Source organism: Tiliqua scincoides, chromosome 7, assembly GCF_035046505.1.
Source record: "Tiliqua scincoides isolate rTilSci1 chromosome 7, rTilSci1.hap2, whole genome shotgun sequence".
Classification (NCBI taxonomy): domain Eukaryota; kingdom Metazoa; phylum Chordata; class Lepidosauria; order Squamata; family Scincidae; genus Tiliqua; species Tiliqua scincoides.
In genome coordinates this window covers 69,926,926-69,945,062 of record NC_089827.1, presented here as the reverse complement: position 1 = coordinate 69,945,062, position 18,137 = coordinate 69,926,926, and the positions used below count along the sequence as shown (strand labels likewise).

Genomic DNA, 18,137 nt, shown 5'->3' with positions numbered 1-18,137 from the left:
CACCACCAGGCTTGACAAACGCCCACACAGCTGTTTTGAAAAGGCTGGAATTCTGCTGATCAAGTGCTCAGAAGGAGGAATGGGTGGTGAAGGTGATGGATTTGGTCTCTCTATCCCTTTTTTTCTACCAAACAGCAGACATGTTGGATTGCAACCTTTCTGCAAGAGCTCTGCATGTGCACCCCTGGACCATGACAAGAATGTTTAGCATGACTGATGCTGCAGGTGCGCTTTGTTGGGAATGGACATCTGGCCATAGAGATGCCACCCAAGTTGCACATATAAGACAATACAGAGTTGGGTGGTGACTCTATATTTTTTTTATCTCTTTATATGAGTCACATATAGAAATAAGGAAACACAGAATATTCTAGCAATTGTATGTATAAATTGTTTAAATACGTTCAGCTTCCCACTAGCCAATGTGCATCTCCCAAGCCCCTGTGATAAACCTGAGGCTTTTGGGAGAAAGCTATTGAGTGGCAGAAGAGAAAGCTGGAGGAGATCACCACTGCTACTGTACTCAGCATCTCCTGGGTCCAAGCACCATGGGGACGGGGGGGAGGGATAACTAGTAGCCCTGCCACAGGGTGCAGAAGAACTACTGGTGCTTAGTCAGGGGAGGATCTAGTGTTGTGTTTTATTTTTGGGGGGGGGGGTCTTGAGCACTACCTTAACTCCAGAGCCCAGATCAACCAGGCAGGTAGTTCTGGGCTCCTGGATGAACTTTGGCCTTTGTGGCTGAGGTTTGCTGGAAGGGTAGACCTTGGCTCCTGCTCAGGGAGCCCAGATCTACCTGCTAGGTAGACCAGGGCTGCCAGTCATACTTTGGCTGTTCCCCATCCTGGCAGATGCCCTTCCAGCTGGCACAACAGTTTGGGGGGACCACGCACCCATGGCCCCCCCGCCCAATCCACCCCTGTGCTTAGTTCAAACTGGAGGAGCAAATGTAGTTTAGGATTTGCTTATCAGTTTGGGGCCAGGGATTAAAGGGATTTAAAGTGGTACAAATATAATAGGAATAAGGAAGCTTTTCCAGAGGACAACCCTTCTAACGGAGAATGTAGTTGACCTGCAGTTATGTCGTGGACCTGGATAGACTGAGTATGAGTTCACTGAAGGATCCATTCGTCTCTGTCATGAAGGCTTGTTATGGCAAGCACAGAGCTCTTGCGTGTGGCAGCTGCTCATGTGACAGGGAAATAAAAGTTTAGTGCTTGAGGGTTGGGGAGCCTGAAATCATGTCGAAAGAATGGACAACGGCATCCTGCTGAGCACGTATGCCAAGAAGAACTACCTACATATGTATCAAAACAGCAAAGCAGAGCAAAGGGAAAGCTGAATCAGCTTCTTTTCATACTGTACCTTTTCATCTAAAGCCTTGTGGTGTTCAAACAAGGATTTCAGTGCTTTCAGAACCTCAACTTCGCTAGAAACTCCGGAGGGGGACTGCGCTTGCCGTTTCACCACCGTCATTCTCAACGACCTTTCATGTCTGGAGACGAGGCACTCCAAATGTTCCAGTAACAGCTATTGGGTTTAACATAAAAGCACATTAGCCGGCTTGGGCCTAAAGGTCACTGGCACTATAATTCTAAAGCATTTATCCCAAAATGATAATGACATTGGCAGCCTTCACTGAATCTGAAGGCTTATGAGGACTCTATTAGGCGGTATGCTGTAACATCATTGCAGAGGACATAAAAGGAAATAGGGCATAAATGTCACTGATATCTGTTGAACTCCCACGCAATTTTGATTCAGGACAGCAAAGCTTTGCATTCGCCTTTGTTAATCTCCCAGCGAAGGGTCCAATCCTATCCAAATTTCCAGTGCTGATGTAGCTGCAATGCCGCCCCATGGTAGCCTTGAGGAGGTATCCATGACTGTCCCACCACCACAGAATGCGCTGTGCTCTTTGGCTCGGCTGCATTGGTGCTGGAAAATTGGATAGGATTGCGCTCTAAGATCATTACAGCCCAATCCTAACCTGTGCTGGTATAGGTAGGCCAACTGGAGGTAAAAGGAGGAGGTGAAAGGAGTGCAACTCTAAGGGGACTTATGTCGCCTTACCCAGAGTAATGCCCCAGACACCTCAATGGAGCTACTTGGATCTGCGCCAGCGGAATTGCTGGCACAGATCTGAGCAGCCTGGTGTAATGCCAGGCTGCTTGGAGCAGGGGTCCAGCCTATATGCTAGAGCAGTGATTTTCAATCTTTTTTTGTCTCAAGGCACACCGACAAGGTACTAAAATTGACAAGGCACACCATCGGTTTTTTGACAATTGACAAGGCACATCTTGCTTTTGGTGGGCGGCTCACACCCCCCCAATGGTCCTACTAATAAATGACCCTCCCCCAAACTCCCGCGGCACACCTGCAGACCATTTGCGGCACACCAGTGTGCCACAGCACAGTGGTTGAAAACGGCTGTGCTAGAGGCTGGTCCCATCCTCCTCCTGGGCCCAGTTCACTCACTGGCTCACTCACCAGTCCGCCCTTCCTGGCCACATGCTTTCCCCCACCCTCCCAACCCCTCAGTGCCAGCTGCCCTTATCGGGGAGGCACGAAGGCTGGACGAATGCCATTCTTCACTTCATCCACATAGGGTACACAGCACCCCAGCTCACCACTCTTTCCCATCCAATCCCTATAGCACACCCTCTTCCTTCCTGCCTTTACCAAGCTGTGTGCTAGAACTGCTGCTCCTGTTCCCTGACTTTTCTAAAGGGAAAGGGTGGGGCTCATGTATGTTTGGAGGAGAGTAGATTGGTGGCCTAGAATAGACATGCTCCATTCTGACCATTCCCCTCTGCCTTTTCAAAAGCTAGGCAGTGAGAGAAGGAGCAGTGGTGGCAGCTTACGTGCTACCAAGTAAAGGGGGGGGATGCACCAGGATACTTTGATACTTACTCTTGTGTTATTCCTTTCAGCTTTCAATTCTGAAATTTCCTCTTCTTTTTCCAGCAGCTGTTCTCTGCAAGCATTTAGTTCTTTCGTAAGTGCAGCAAATTCCTGTAAGATCAGAGAAAATATGCAAAAAATACACTCAGTAAATTTCATTATCTTGATTAAATCTTCAACCGAAGAAAATCTAATCATTCTTTCATTGAGGCTTTTGTTAGCAGCATCAATTAGGCCTTTCTTCAGCTCAAAATAGTGGCTCGGGGCAGATACAGAGCTTTAAGAAAACCCCAAGTAAAGAGTCATAACTTATCCAGTGAAATACAGTGGTGTAGGTGCAAAGCAATAAGTTTTTCAGGGACCCTCACCACAGTATGCAAGGGACCCCTCCACCTCCCTTTTGGAGCCATTCCAGGTGGGGGGAGCAAAATGGAGGTGTACACCTGTGTTTTGCACCCCCTGCCTGGAGGCTCCCTGCAACACTGAGGTCACAATCCTAACCTCTTATGTCAGTGCTTTCCAGTACCGGCATAGCAGTGCCAATGGGGCATGTGCTGTATCCTGCAGTTGGGTGTCACTCACGGAGCCCTCCTTAAAGTAAGGGAATGTTTGTTCCCTTACCTTAGAGCTACATTGCCCTTTTGTCAGTGCTGGAAAGCACTGACATAAGGGGTTAGGATTGCCCCCTTAGTGCTTTGCACCCTCTCTAGCTACTCCACTGGTGAAATACACTAGAGCTGGACGCCAGTGACAGAAAACTCATCTTTAGTTATCTAAAGACTGGAATGGAAGCTTGCATTTCATCACTTCGGCTACAAAATTTCAATGGTGTTCAGTTAAAATATTTTCCTAGGCTCAAACAAAATGCCTTTCATCTTTCTCTCTCTTTTAAATTGAATATTCATGATTCTGAACACATTACAGGATTCGGAAATTTCTGTAGCACATTGACACCAATCAAAACAGTATCTGCTCAAGTTTCAGAACAGATGTACGGTTCATACAAAAGCCCACCAAATTTCATTCTGTTATAGAAACATGTCTGGTACTGGCTGTCTGAAAATGTGAGCATGAATCTTGACAAAACAACAAAAAAATGAATTTGTAACGTCTCTCCTTTTCATCTTGCCTTGAATGCTGCACTTTAGCGCTAAACTGCATGTTACGTCAGCAAGCACGTTTTCAAAGCTGCCACTTCTGAGGTAATGTGGGGTGCAGACAACTCTCTGGGGAGAACTGGTGTGCTGGAGACGGTGCATAACCTTTTTTCCAAAGTCTCAGCCCAGTCAGAAAAGCCTTTTATCGTCTCAGTTGACTAGAAGGGCCCAGTGACTGGTTGCCTCTAGTCTTTTTGCTCTGCCCTGACTACTTTAGAGGTGGGAGCTGAGTAGCAAGGAGAAAGACAGAACTGGTGGGAGAACCTTTGCATCCTCCCAGATTTTTACTGTAGTGTCTCCCATTACATAGGCCAACACATATTTTGCTATCTTAAAAGCTTTTCCTGGGTATCTTTGGGATGCTGATTCCACCAAGGATGGTTCCAAGCCTGGCTGAAAAAGGAGAAGGGTGGCCACCCTGCCATTGTGACCAAAACAGGGAAACCAGGCAAGAAACCGCATGAAATCCAAACTAAAAATGTGGTAGCACACGGAAATTCTCGCCATAATTTAAACATAAATGTCACTGTGTAAAGTGGTTAAGCAATGCATCATTTTATAGTAGCATACATGCCCCCCTCCCCAAACATTACACATTCAGAATATAATTCACTTAACTTAATTGAATCATGTGAAACAGATCAATATAGTTCACAGGGAATGTTGGAGCTCAGGCAAACGTGCTTTCTGTATGAGAATGTGCTTGGAGTTTTTGTAAGGTTAGCGTTCCATCAAACTATTATACAGCAGATTTAATGATTTGTAGTTTTCACAGAGGCAAATTATTCATCATGTGGATGGCACTACAATTTAAACTGAAATACCTGGATTTAAGCCAATGTAATCTCATCAAGGAATAAATTAGTGCTTTGGCTGAACTGCTTTTAGTTGATGACCAGTTTGTTGTTATTAGAAAAGCACATCATCTATATTATCTGCAAATAACACATATTTTCCTTAAATTCCGTTCCTGAACAAGAGTCTAAGGCAGCGATTTTCAACTGTTTTCATCGCACTGCACACTGGCAAGGCACTAAAATGGTCAATGCGCACCATCTGGTTTCTGACAACTGACAAGGCACACCATGCTGCCAGTGAGGGGCTCACATCTCCCATTGGCCGTACTAATAAATGACTTTCCCCCAAATTCCTGTGGCCCACCTGTGGACCACGCGCGGCACACCAGTGTACCATGGCACAGTGGTTGAAAATGGCTGGTCTAAGGAAATAAACATACTGCTCAGTCATTGCACATAGGTTGGGAAGATGCCATTTACATTAAAACCATCACATTTCATGTGATGTCCTTATAAGTATTAACCTGATCATATACATGCTTATACATACAGCCTGATCATATACATGCTTACTTGGAAGTTAATATTACTGATGTAGTAATTAGCATATGCAGAAGCACTGGGCATTCAAGCTTTAAGCAAGACTTGGCAACACAGGCAGACACATCTGCTTCTGCGCAGAGCACACTCTGCTAGCCTTGGAACTATGCTGAGTTCCAAGCCCAGTGCTGTAAACAGGATGAGATAGAGAAGCGGTTAGATCTAGGAATGCGTTGTGGTCAGCTAGAGCCAGCTAGTTGTAGCTAGTGTTATCAGTAGCTCTCAGTATTGTGCTGTATTATTTGAGAGTCAATAAAAAGCTTGGTGGAGGCTAGGCAAGCATCTCTTCCAGCTTCTGGCTTCCTCCCTGCATCTACATTTGAATCCTGCCTGCCGTCTCATTCTTTGCTCCTTCCCTCAACCCTCGGAGTGCCTCTGCTCTTTGCACTCTCCATCAAGCAACAAGGCTCTAAGCCTTGGGTGCTTCCCCAAAAGCAAAGTAGCATTTGCTACAACTGTGTTCAGTGGGACTATCTTTATGATGCCTTTAATTGTTGAAGAATGTATATGAATGCTTATGAGAGCATGGTTATTGTTTTGTTTTTGTTTTTTTACAGGTATTTATATACCGCCTTTCTTGGTCTTTATTCAAGACTTTATTCAAGGTGGTTTACATAGGCAGGCTTATTTAAATCCCCGTAGGGATTTTTACAAATGAAAGAAGGTTCTTTCTTTCAAGAACCACAACATTCAGGTGTTTCTCACTGATCCGGTTTCACATTCTGGCCTCTATCCTCCCACTAGCTCGGCTTCAGCTTGTCAGCTGCTTCAAGGTCGCACGGTGCCAGTGGCCACGAACTGGCGACCTTGTAGATGTTATCTTCAGGCAAATGGAGGCTCTACCCTCTACACCAGACCTCCTATTGTTATTTTGATTTTTTTTTTACTTATGGTTATTATTCTTAAGAATGACAATATTTATTCTATTCTTTTTCTTATTCTCTTCAGGGAGGACATTGCGTTCTGTCAGAAACTCTGAAACTCTTCTGGTAGGTCACAATATGCCACACACATTCTACCAGCTGCACTGCCGGGCCCCAGTGGGTTGGATGACGTCACAGAGCAGCGTGACAACCCTCCCTCCCGCACCTGTGCTGTCACTCCCTCCCCAGCTCATGAACAGCCCTTGTCTCTGAAAATGGCTCCATTTGGACTACGGTGAGCACTGTCAACCTCCTCAGCAGAGAAGGCAGAAAACTGCCACTCCACTGCGAGGGGGCCATGTACCCCCCCGACCCACCTTAGCCACACCACTGCATTTTACTGTTCAGATGTAATTTGGCTAGGGATTCTTTAAAAGTATTATCTATAAGTTATCCTATAAAAATAATCAGTGTTGACTGTACATGACAATGTAAATGAATAGCCACGTAAATAGCCTGTAAATGGATAGCCATTCTTGAGGGAATACTCAAGAATGGCTATCCATTTACAGGGCCACCCTCATTATCCAGGGGTGTTTTGTTCCAGGGCCCCCCGCAGTTAAGGACAAGCATGAAGAATGAAATCCACAGATTTTGGGGCCCTATAACCCTATGGAGGTGAGGGGAGCTGTCTGGCCACACACAACAGCACCAGCCCTCAGAATGCTTCTGGAAGGCCTTGGAAGGTCACTTCCATAAAAACTGGAAGTGACGTTTTAGGGCCTTAAAAGGCTTCAGAGGGCTGGGAACAGTTCAGGGTGGTCCGACCCATGGGTTCTGGGACACACAGATACTGGAATCCACAGGTCCTGATTCCATGGATAACACGGACCCACTTATGTTTTACTATAATGGAATGTAGGCATTGAAGATTGTTGGCAGCATCTATTAGGATACTAAGCCGGAGATGCAATATTAAGATAATATTTTGAAGTGCGAGGAGCATGGCAAGCATGCGAATTATTTGCTTCACATTGCCCATTCCAGCGTGAAGCAAATCATTTTTGAACTGAGGGAGGGGGAAGACTTGGTGTACCCCTTCAGACTCCCCAGAATCTTCAGCTCAGCGCAGCACTTTCTAGTCACTGCATGGATGGGCTGGCCCTGGGTGGCTGCTGTGATTCTGTTCCCAAACACCCCCCCGTGATTGGGGATATAACTGCTGCCTTCCTCAGCCATCTTTTGCCCTCCACTGTGCCTTCTCTGGCCAGGCAGGGGGGAAGCAGAACTTACAAGAGCCTCCTAACTGGGCAGTTTTAAAGACATGGCAAGTGGCAGGGATGGTGATGCGAAGCAAGAAAATCACAATCCTTTTCCCATAGAGATTAATGGGGCTTAAGTTAGTCACAACTAACTTGTCTCATTTATTTCAGTGGTGCATAGTCATGACTAACTTTGTTCAGATTATTTAATCTCATTTAGTTATTTTAGATGATTTTGCCATACCTTTCCAGCAGGCGAATGGCACTCACAGTGGTTCACAACAAGAACAAAAGAACAGGACAGCTTTTCACCACATAGTTCACCACAATTTTAAAAAAACAATAGTACAACCAACAACAACATAACAAGCAGTATTAAAGTATCGGTCAAATCAAGTTCAAAGCAGAACACTGTAAAAACAGCATCAGCAGATCCAATGGTTTAAAAAGTGCAGCAGAATTTTTAGGAAGCCATAACTTCATGGTAAAAAAAAAACGTACAATGGGAGACAACCTAAAAAGTTACGTTTTCTTTTTACCTGCATGCTGGATTATACTTGGCTACTAACAGCCCAATCCTATCCACCCTTCCCTGGGAGTAAGCCCCATTGACTCTAATGGGACTTATTTTTGAGTAGACATGCATAGGATTGGGCTCTAAGACAACAGTTCCCAAACTTAGGGTACAATCCTAACCCCTTACGTCAGTGCTTTCCAGCACTGACATAAGGGCAATGCAGCTCCGAGGTAAGGGAACAAACATTTCCTTACTTTGAGGAGGCCTCCATGAGTGCCACCCAACTGCAGGATGCAGCACACATCCCATTGGCACCGCTATGCCAGTGCTGGAAAGTACTGATATAAGGGGTTAGGATTGCGCCCTTAGTGCTGTCATGGCACCCTGCTGTTGCTGTGGAACCATTGCCTGACTCTCCTGGAGCTGCTGTCTTGAATCACACAAGATCTTGGGCAATTCAAGATGGTGGCACCCAGGAGGGCCAATAAGAAGAGGTCTCTGGGGACACCGTACAGCACCCTTGGGTGCCTTGAAGCACAGTTTGGGAACCACTGTACTAAGAGATTCTCTGTACTGAAAGGAGGCAGGAAGAGATGGATCAGTTGGCCTTTAGCCAAAGATGCCTCAAAGGAAAGCCGTGTTTGCCTGTCAGCTTTCAAATGAGATTATTTTTTTTTTGCAATGCTTGAGTTTTGAGGGATGAGTTTGTAGCAGGGCAAGATGCTCCCTGGGGCATTTGGTGGGCCACTGTGAGATACAGGAAGCTGGACTAGATAGGCCTTTGGTCTGATCCAGCAGGGCTCTTCTCATGTTACTATGCCAGTTTTGAATTCATGGTTTATAAAAACAAAGGTAAATATTATTTGTTAAAAAAATTATTCTAAGGATCACTGCTTAGATGCTGTGAATCTTGAAAAGTGTGTGTGTATCTGCACAAGTGAAAGCAAAGGAATCTATGCTTTTGTTTCACCAGTTACATAATAATAACACCATGTGATGACAACGACCTCCGCTCCGCATTTGCCTCATAGATGCACAGAAACCAAAGGGATACTGTCATCTAGAATTATTGTTTGCAGCAGAGATGCTGCATGGTCAGTCATAGTTTAGGAGGCCTCAAGGTAGAAATTGCTGCATAACTAATAGCATCTGACATACAGAACTGCACTCTTAAAGTTCACAAAGGCACTGCTGGCTTGCAAGAACAATTAAAATCTTTAACAATTAAGAAGTGGTCTTGTTCAGGTCTTTAATTTTTTGGTATTTTTTTAAATGAATAGATAGATAGATAGATAGATAGATAGATAGATAGATAGATAGATAGATAGATAGATAGATAAAAAAACTAAAACACGGAGCTTCCAAAAGAATAAGGCTGGTTACATCTTTCTATGAATGGAGTTCAAGGAAGCGTCCACAAACAATTCCCAAGGGGTATAGCCTGATTTACAGAACCTGAAATCATGTATAAACAACATGTGGAGGGGTGTGGGATCACACCTGTTAGTTCCCATCTGGGGCAGTGCATGCCTCTGCGCCACTGGAATCCAGCACCCACTCTGCTCACGCACACCCCTCTTATGGAGGACAGGTAGACAAATGACCGGGCGCACTTCCATCCCCCTTTTTTTTTACTTACAAAGACCTCTGCATGCAGCCTTCTTGGTTTTACTCGCTACAAACTGAAGAAGGATGCTGCGTGCAGTGACCTTCCTAAGTGCAGGGAACAGGTGGGCAGGCTCCAAATCTTGTTTCTCTGCCTACTTGGTGCTCACATCAGTGAGATGCAACTTGGAGTTTCTGCAGCTTGTGTTTTTTCCAACAGCACTTGGAGGGAGAAGAAGGCTGCCGCCAGCAGAAGGGGGTCAGCGCACCCAGTGGAGCAGTGGGCTGGAGAGGGCAGAGGTCTGATGGGCTGGGGGCTCATCCATTCACTGCCCCTCTGAGGGTGCACAAGGGTACTGCTCCACACAAACACTTCAAGTGACTTCCTGGTTGGGCTACCCCCTGTGCTCACCTCTAACTCCTCTGCATCAAGGAGCCTTTGTATGTTACAAATGGTTGGCAACCTTCAGTCTCGAAAGGCTATGGTATAAGCCTACAGCACCCGGTATTCCCGGGCGGTCTCCCATCCAAGTACTAACCAGGCCTGACCCTGCTTAGCTGCCGAGATCAGACAAGATCGGGAGATAGTGTTCGGTATAGGGAGATGGTTGGCAACCTTCAGTCTCGAAAGACTATGGTATAAACCTACAGCACCCGCTATTCCCAGGCGGTCTCCCATCCAAGTACTAACCAGGCCTGACCCTGCTTAGCTTCCGAGATCAGACGAGATCGGGCATGTGCAGGGTAACAGTTGCTGCTAAGGAACCTACATATGTTGCACTCACAGGCTGGAACGCTACAAAATGGAGGGTCCTTGACTGTCAAAAGCATCTTGTAGGTTCTGCACATAGACCTGATGAACTTGGGAGAGGTGGGACAGCAAGTGTTACCCTGCTCCCCTTCCATGTGTTACACATACATGGTTTCATATGGTGTGAAAAAGCTTAAGCCATCAATGGTTCTCATCTTTTTTCCTTGTGCTTTTTATCACTTTATACCATAGTCTTTCGAGACTGAAGGTTGCCAACATTTTATCACTTTTCTTTGAATGAGAAGTAGACCTACAAAGTGCACAGATTCTTGTGTGTGTGTGTGTGTGTGTGTGTCCATGTGTGTGTGTCCATGTGTGTGTCCCCAAAAATCTGATTCATATAACACATGCTTGGAAACAGTTGCTCTATACACTTAAACCCCCCCCCCCCACACACACACAGAATTCTTGCTCAGTCTGTTGGCATCTGTCTGCAGATTCAAATTTTTCTCTTTCACTCTGCATATCTAGAATTATTTTTTATCTAGAAATCTCTTTTGGGAATAGAGTTTTAATTTCCAAACATTTTCTATTCAATGACCAAGTGAGCTAGCATCACTGAACTGTCAAGCTGAGGTGTGGACAGTTGTAAACTTGAGGAGCTAGAAGCTCAATGTGGAAAATCTTCACGCACCCTGAATTGGGAACAGATCTGTTAATTAAGTCTGCCATGAAATTGATATCTCTAGGAAAAAAAAGGAGAGAGAGAGAGTCTAGGAAGTGTTTGATGAGTAAGCCTCATCATCACAGTAATCCTTAAAATGTTGGTATTTCAGATAGTGGTTTGGCTAAGGGCCAAATCAGATGAGACGAGATTGGTCCTGCTATGACTTTCCATCTTTCCCCCATAAACAGGGCATGTGGGGAAGCTGATCTGCACTGTGACAACAAAGGGAGAGGGGACTTCAACCAGTCCCAATCTGACCTGGTGGTACCTGTGCATGTGATTTGTTGTGGGGGGAAAATGTTGCAATTATATTTTTCAGTAAAATGTCTTTTTGTGAACGCCGCACTTTCATATCTGACAAGAATCACTATCAACTTAAAAATATGAATATATAAAAATATGAATCAATCAATATTGGCATCCTTCAGTCTCAGAAGACTATGGTATCGCGCTCTGAATGGTGGTTCTGGAACAGAGTGTCCTCTCCAGTGCGCGAAGCCTGGGTAAGGTAGATATGGACTGTTATCCATGCTCCAAATCCCCCCTCTCCACATCGCTGAAATGGTCCAATGGAAAGGCAGAAGCCAATACGGTTGGTTCCAGCGGCGTCGCAGGAGTTGCCAGGACGTGACTGTGTTCAGCCACGAATTGCCTCAGGGACTCCGGCTCCGGATTTTGCCTCGAGGTGGACTCCTGAAGCCTTTTCCATTACTGGATGTAGCCACAAGGCAGTGGAGGTTTGGGATCAGAGTTTTCCTTCTCTCAGATGAGCTGCCTTCCCAGGCTGATGAGTCCCATCTACCCCGTGGCTGTTTAGTTGCCTCTTATGACAAGTACAGCCAAACTGAGGGCCTGTTCTTATCCCCCAGCCCCCCAAAATATGAATATAGATCTGTATTTACTAGTTTCCCCTTCCAAATTTATTCTGTCTTCTGACCTATCATCAACCATCTGGTCCTCTCTGGCAGTTGGGGAGCCTGCCATTGTGGACACATAGCTTGCTATTGTGCACAAAGGATGGGCAGTCTCATCCTAACTAAATTCCCCTGCAGCAATGCAGAGGAGCCATTGTGGCTTGCACTGCATCCTGATGGTGAAACCTGCAGCCTGGAGGTCTCAGGATAAGAACATAAGAACATAAGAACAGCCCCACTGGATCAGGCCATAGGCCCATCTAGTCCAGCTTCCTGTATCTCACAGCGGCCCACCAAATGCCCCAGGGAGCACACCTGATAACAAGAGACCTCATCCTGGTGCCCTCCCTTGCATCTGGCATTCTGACATAACCCATTTCTAAAATCAGGAGGTTGTGCATAGCTTGTACCCCGTAATGGATTTTTCCTCCAGAATCTTGTCCAATCCCCTTTTAAAGGTGTCCAGGCCAGACGCCATCACCACATCCTGTGGCAAGGAGTTCCACAGACCAACCACACGCTGAGTAAAGAAATATTTTCTTTTGTCTGTCCTAACCCTCCCAGCACTCAATTTTAGTGGCTGTCCCCTGGTTCTGGTGTTATGTGAGAGTGTAAAGAGCATCTCCCTATCCACTCTGTCCATTCCCTGCATAATTTTGTATGTCCCAATCATGTCCCCCCTGAGGCACCTCTTTTCTAGGCTGAAGAGGCCCAAATGCTGTAGCCTTTCCTCATAAGGAAGGTGCCCAGCCCAGTCTTAGTCGTTCTCTTTTGCACCTTTTCGATTTCCACTATGTCTTTTTTGAGATGCGGCCACCAGAACTGGACACAATACTCCAGGTGTGGCCTTACCATCGATTTAGAGTACCATTTAGAGTTATTATGACCCATGAATTCCTCTAAAATAATTCTTTTTCTGAAGCAGGGACGTGACTCATTCTTTCTCCCCCTTTAATTTGCAACACTTGATTTCTCAAAAACCAGTGCCACTGATACCACATTATGTCAGATGCTTTTCTGATAGGAAGTGGACCTGAGTCACCCTAACACAATTTGAGAATCATGCTGAGTTTGACCCGAACCATTCCCTCAGATGTAAAAATAGATGCTTTTCAAGTTGAGTTATTCAGACCTTATTTTGTATGGACGTTAAAACTTGCGAGAAACAATTGCCTCAGCAGTTGTAGTTAGGGTCATTTTTTTCCCCTTGTAGGACACTCAACATATAGGATGTGTGATTAAAAGTTACACTGGGAGAGTTCAAGGCCCAACAAATAATGGAAGCCGAAAATCTGTTATATACGATCAAGGAATCTTTACTTTATCTCAGCTACTTGAGCTGCCATCACTGCATTTTAAAATCAAGATCTTCAAAAGATACACAATTTTAAATACTTCACCCTGGCTGGAGGGAATTGTGTCAGATGAGTAATGGAAAAATATAGCATCATTGAATGTTTGCCTCTGGACAGATTCCAATATCAAACTACTCAATAGCCGTATTGTCACTTCATACAAGTGAAGGATGGGAAGAGGAAATTATTTAATTATACAACCCAATGAAACAAGGAGAAGGTCAATCATGACATACTTGATACTGCTTGTGTTTACGATTTTTGAGTACAACTGCCTTGTACTGAAGGCTACAGTATGAACCAAATTCTATAGACGAACAATTACTTCGGACACAACTTTTAATTTTTTTAAAATTAAGATTAATTACTTGAAGAATTACAACAGTACGTCTACTTGGACATATCTAATATTCCAGGGGTTCTCACACATTTAGCACCAGGACCCACTTGAGAATCTGTCAGGACCCACTGGAAGTGATGTCATGACTGAAAGTGACATCATCAAGCAGGAAAATTGTTAACTATTCTAGGCTGCAATCCTACCCACACTTACCCAGGATTAAGTCCCATTGACTATCATTGTTAAAATAATATACATAGTAGCTTGTTAAAAGTACAGGTCTGTAACATTTCCCCAAATGCAGTCACATAACATGGTAGCATCAAGTTTAATATATTAAAAATAAAATATTGAAATGAATGGGGACCCACCTGAAATTGGTTTGCGACCCACCTAGTGGGTCCTGACCCACAGTTTGAGAAACACTGTGATATTCTATTTAGAAGAGACTAACAGAACAACTCTCTGAATGGAACTGTCTTGCTAAATGATGATATTGATGGAGTAATGCATGAAAGCTTATACTACAAGGAAGGTGTTAGAGCCCAATCCTATGCTTATTTACTCAGAAATAAGCCTGAATGAGTTTGATGGGGCTTACTCCTACAAAAGTGTATATAGCTGTGTTTCCCAAACTGTGGGTTGGGACCCACGAGTGAGTTGCGAGCCAATTTTTGGTGGGTCGCAAAAAGTTTTTGAAACGTTTTAAAATAATAAATGACAAAGAGGGTGGGGAGGTTGGAAGGCAGCAATGTGATCCCCAGGAAAAACAGCTAGCAAAATAGCCAGCTCAGACTTGAGAATCTCCATTGCAGGGCTTGGGGCTTGCCCTGGGGGAAGGTGTAGAGGAGTATCCCAGAGGCTTCCCGGTGTTCACTGGATACAGTGGTAGCCACTTTGGCACTGCTGCTCCAGCAGGCACTGGGAAGTTCAGGATTGGACTGCCTGTGGGCCCTATGATGGGTTTGGACCCTCAATCAATGCCTGACCTGGACAACTTCTGACACCAACCCTGTCATACAGGTAACTTTTTGAAATTCAGTCTTGTAAAAGCAAAAGCCTGAAATACAAAGATGGGTTTATAACAGGGTGTCAAATTTGCTTTATACTGCAAGTCAAACAGCATTCATTATGCCTGCTGAGGGACGAAAGTGATATTAAGCAGGTAGCGATGTAGTTAAACAGGTGATGACCCGAAAGAAGCTCTTCTTTTCTCATTAAGGAACTCCTTAGCTGCAAATGACCAAAGAGAAAATACGCAAATCTTGATCATATTTTCAAGATATGGGCGAGTCCAATTATTACATGGGCCACCCTTTCAGCAGACACACCTCATCTGCTGAGAGCCACTGATGGTGGTGCTGGGAAATTCCAATTTTCACAGGCAAGATAAAGAACATCTGTGGGCTGAATTCCCCCTGTAAGTCTTGTGTTTGAAACCCCTGGTTTATACAATCTTTTTTGGAAGTTAAAAAAAATGGCCATTTAAACAATTTCAAAAAGGATTCAGCTGAAGAAGAGTCCGGGCTCATTAGTGTCCATTTTAACCTCAATACAGAAGCTTCGGTAATCAGATGTTTTAAACCAAAACAATTCAGAAAATGGATAATTCATTGAGCTAATCCCTTCGAGAGTTTAATTAATTAAACCCCTGCTAACTGGTTAAGAGGTGCTTTTTCAAGAGGGTGCTCCTCTTTTATTTAGCAGGGGGAGAGTAACTGGCCCACCTCACCCCAGCAGTGTCTTTTCTAGTGGCTGTCTGCTGGTGTTGCATCTTTTTAGATTGTGAGCCCTTTTGGGACAGGGAGCCATTAGATTTGATTTTCTCTGTAAACCGCTTTGTGAACTTTTTGTTGAAAAGCGGCATATAAATACTGTTGTTGTTGTTGTTAATTCAACATGACCCCATGTTTTTGTAAAATGCGTTACCTTCATTTACATTTCTGACAGAGATTTAAAGACTTTGGTGTGGATTCAAAGAACTGTGTGGGAAGAGCCATGTGTGCAGTTGGACTTTTGGGGCCCATATTCTGATTGTAGCTCCCTGCACCATCTGACAAGCTGGTGATGAAACCCCAAGCCTCAGGAACACGAAGAGGTGTAGTTAAAAATCCCCATGGCAGCCCTATCTTGTGTGTCATATCCCAGGCAAGGGCACTACTTCGAAGGATGAAAAAAGTATAAAATGGAAAGACCACTTTACTCAAAGAGCCTGGAAAGGAGAAGCCTTACACAGGTAAACAGCAGTCAGGTAACAAAGAAATCAGAGAAAGGGCTGGAGCGCTCCTATCCTCTCCAGAAGGGGTAGGTGTTGTGAAAGTCTCATGATGGAAACCCCTCACAGCCTAAGCTGATCTGCTGCCTGACCCAAAGCCCCTGACATGCCACCACCATGTACCCCTCAAAATCCATATGGGAGGCAGCAATTCACCCCTCTACCTCCTCATGTTGTCCCTTTAAATAAGATAGGAAGTGTGTGAAGATAGGAGCTCCCAGCATGTCCTGCACTTCCTGTTTTGTTGAATGGGACCCTGCAAGAAAGGAACTAGTTATGGGATTAGGGAAGAAGATCAGAGTTAATGGCAGGCTGGAAGAGGAGGCACCAGACTCAGGTGGAACATACTCCGAATCCGTTTGTTGCTCCCTGCACCTCACCACTTTACATGAGCTGCATCGTAAACTTAATGGATCCGCCGGTGATGTTCAACTCTTAGGTCGGGAATGTGGCTCGATCCCTGCTGCCTTCTCCAAATCCATTTATCAGGTCATCAGTTTTTGTAGTAACATCGCGGAACATATTACCAAGGAGATAGGGTGTGGTGTTCACAGTGTCCCTTGCTCTAAGTAAATGCAGGATTAAAGCCCAGGTGGTAGCTGGAGGTGTGCTGCACAGCTGCAGCCACTAGAGGCTAAAGTGAACCCGGGAGCATATAAACAGCACCTGAAGGAACTAGTGGTGTGGGTTGTAGGAGGAGTGAATGGTTGAAAGAGATGAGACAACTAACTAACTAACTAACTAACTAACTAACTAACTAACTAACTAACTAACTAACTAACTAACTAACTAACTAACTAACTAACTAACTAAGAATTTGACCTAGGACTGTGACCTGGCATATTGTTTCTGGACTCTGACTTGGCACCTTGCATTGACTAACTGGCTTACCTGGACTTTGAATCTTGGACTGTGACCTGGCATATTGACTTTGGACTGTGATTTGGCAATCTGCATTTACTGGACTGGGACCTGACTCTGACATGCGCTTACTGCCCTGGTGAGTTAACAAAAGGGAAACTAACCAGCCTTAAGCAGGCACGAGGCCCAGTGGGGAGGAGCTGTGGCAAAACAGTTTTATGTGTTTCTTGTGGGCAAATATGAGACTGAAGTACAAGAATTGTTTTCAAAAATTAACCATGTTTTCTTTTTTATTTAAAGGATATTTTTTTTAAAGTTATGTTTGCCCTTACGGTCATGAGCTACTCTACAGAATGCAACAACTCTTCTACGTATCCATGACCTCATCACCATTTTTAACTCAAGCATCCTTTGAGTTTATATCTTAACTGTCACAAGAAATGGGATTTTAAATTTATGACAGCTGAGCTTTTGATCAAAATAACTCTCTATAATGAAAATGTTAATAAGGGGGATATTGGCTAGAAAAGACTCTGCTACTATTAAAACTGGGCATGGAAGGCAGCTCCATTAGCTTATACTTGGCATGCCTTGGGCATCCACTAAAAGATGCAGCCAAACTGTTGTGTTAATATTTTCTTTGATTACGTAATATTATCAATCAGAAACCGGAACCAATTCAGAATGAAATGTGAGACCTTATGAAACACATGCTTTATATTTGCCATATTTCTATGATACTAGCTTTTTTTTATTATTAAAAAAAAGGAGAACAAAAAGAATAAAAACAGTTGAACACACAGGACCAAATCCTGTTATGATATCTTTTGATTCATCCAGGCTGTGGACCACCTGTTCAGGAACAATATAATTGACACTTGTTCTTCTTACCAAAATATACAGGTGTGCCCCTATATCTGTGGGGGTTCCATTCCGGTCATGTGAAACCGCAGATATGGGTGAACACCTCCCCCCTATCCTCCAGAGGTGAGGGGAGCAGAGCTCTCCACACCTCAAGAGGGTCCTCTGAGCCTCTTGAGACTGCGTACATCTATTCGCAGGATGTGTAAGCATCTCTGGTCAGAAGTAACTTATAAGAAGCTTGTCTGATGAAGACAGGTGGGGTTCCTGAACAATCAGAACACTTCAACTGCTGGAGTTGGAGAGTATGGAGGACATCAAAAAGTACATACTATTGAGTGTGGCTCA

General features: G+C 44.5%; 1 protein-coding gene and 1 pseudogene across 1 annotated transcript in view; both read right to left on the bottom strand.

Annotated features, from left to right (window-relative positions):
- The window catches only part of PPFIA2 (PTPRF interacting protein alpha 2), a 270,632-nt gene that overhangs the window by 92,450 nt on the left and 160,045 nt on the right, over positions 1-18,137 (bottom strand). Inside the window, exons 2-3 of the mRNA XM_066634342.1 lie at positions 2,914-3,015; positions 1,366-1,530 (exon numbers count right to left, since the gene is read on the bottom strand). Coding sequence (XP_066490439.1) covers positions 1,366-1,530; positions 2,914-3,015 — 267 coding nt within the window. The remainder of the gene's footprint in view (positions 1-1,365; positions 1,531-2,913; positions 3,016-18,137) is intronic.
- On the bottom strand, positions 10,348-10,464 carry LOC136657860 (5S ribosomal RNA; annotated as a pseudogene).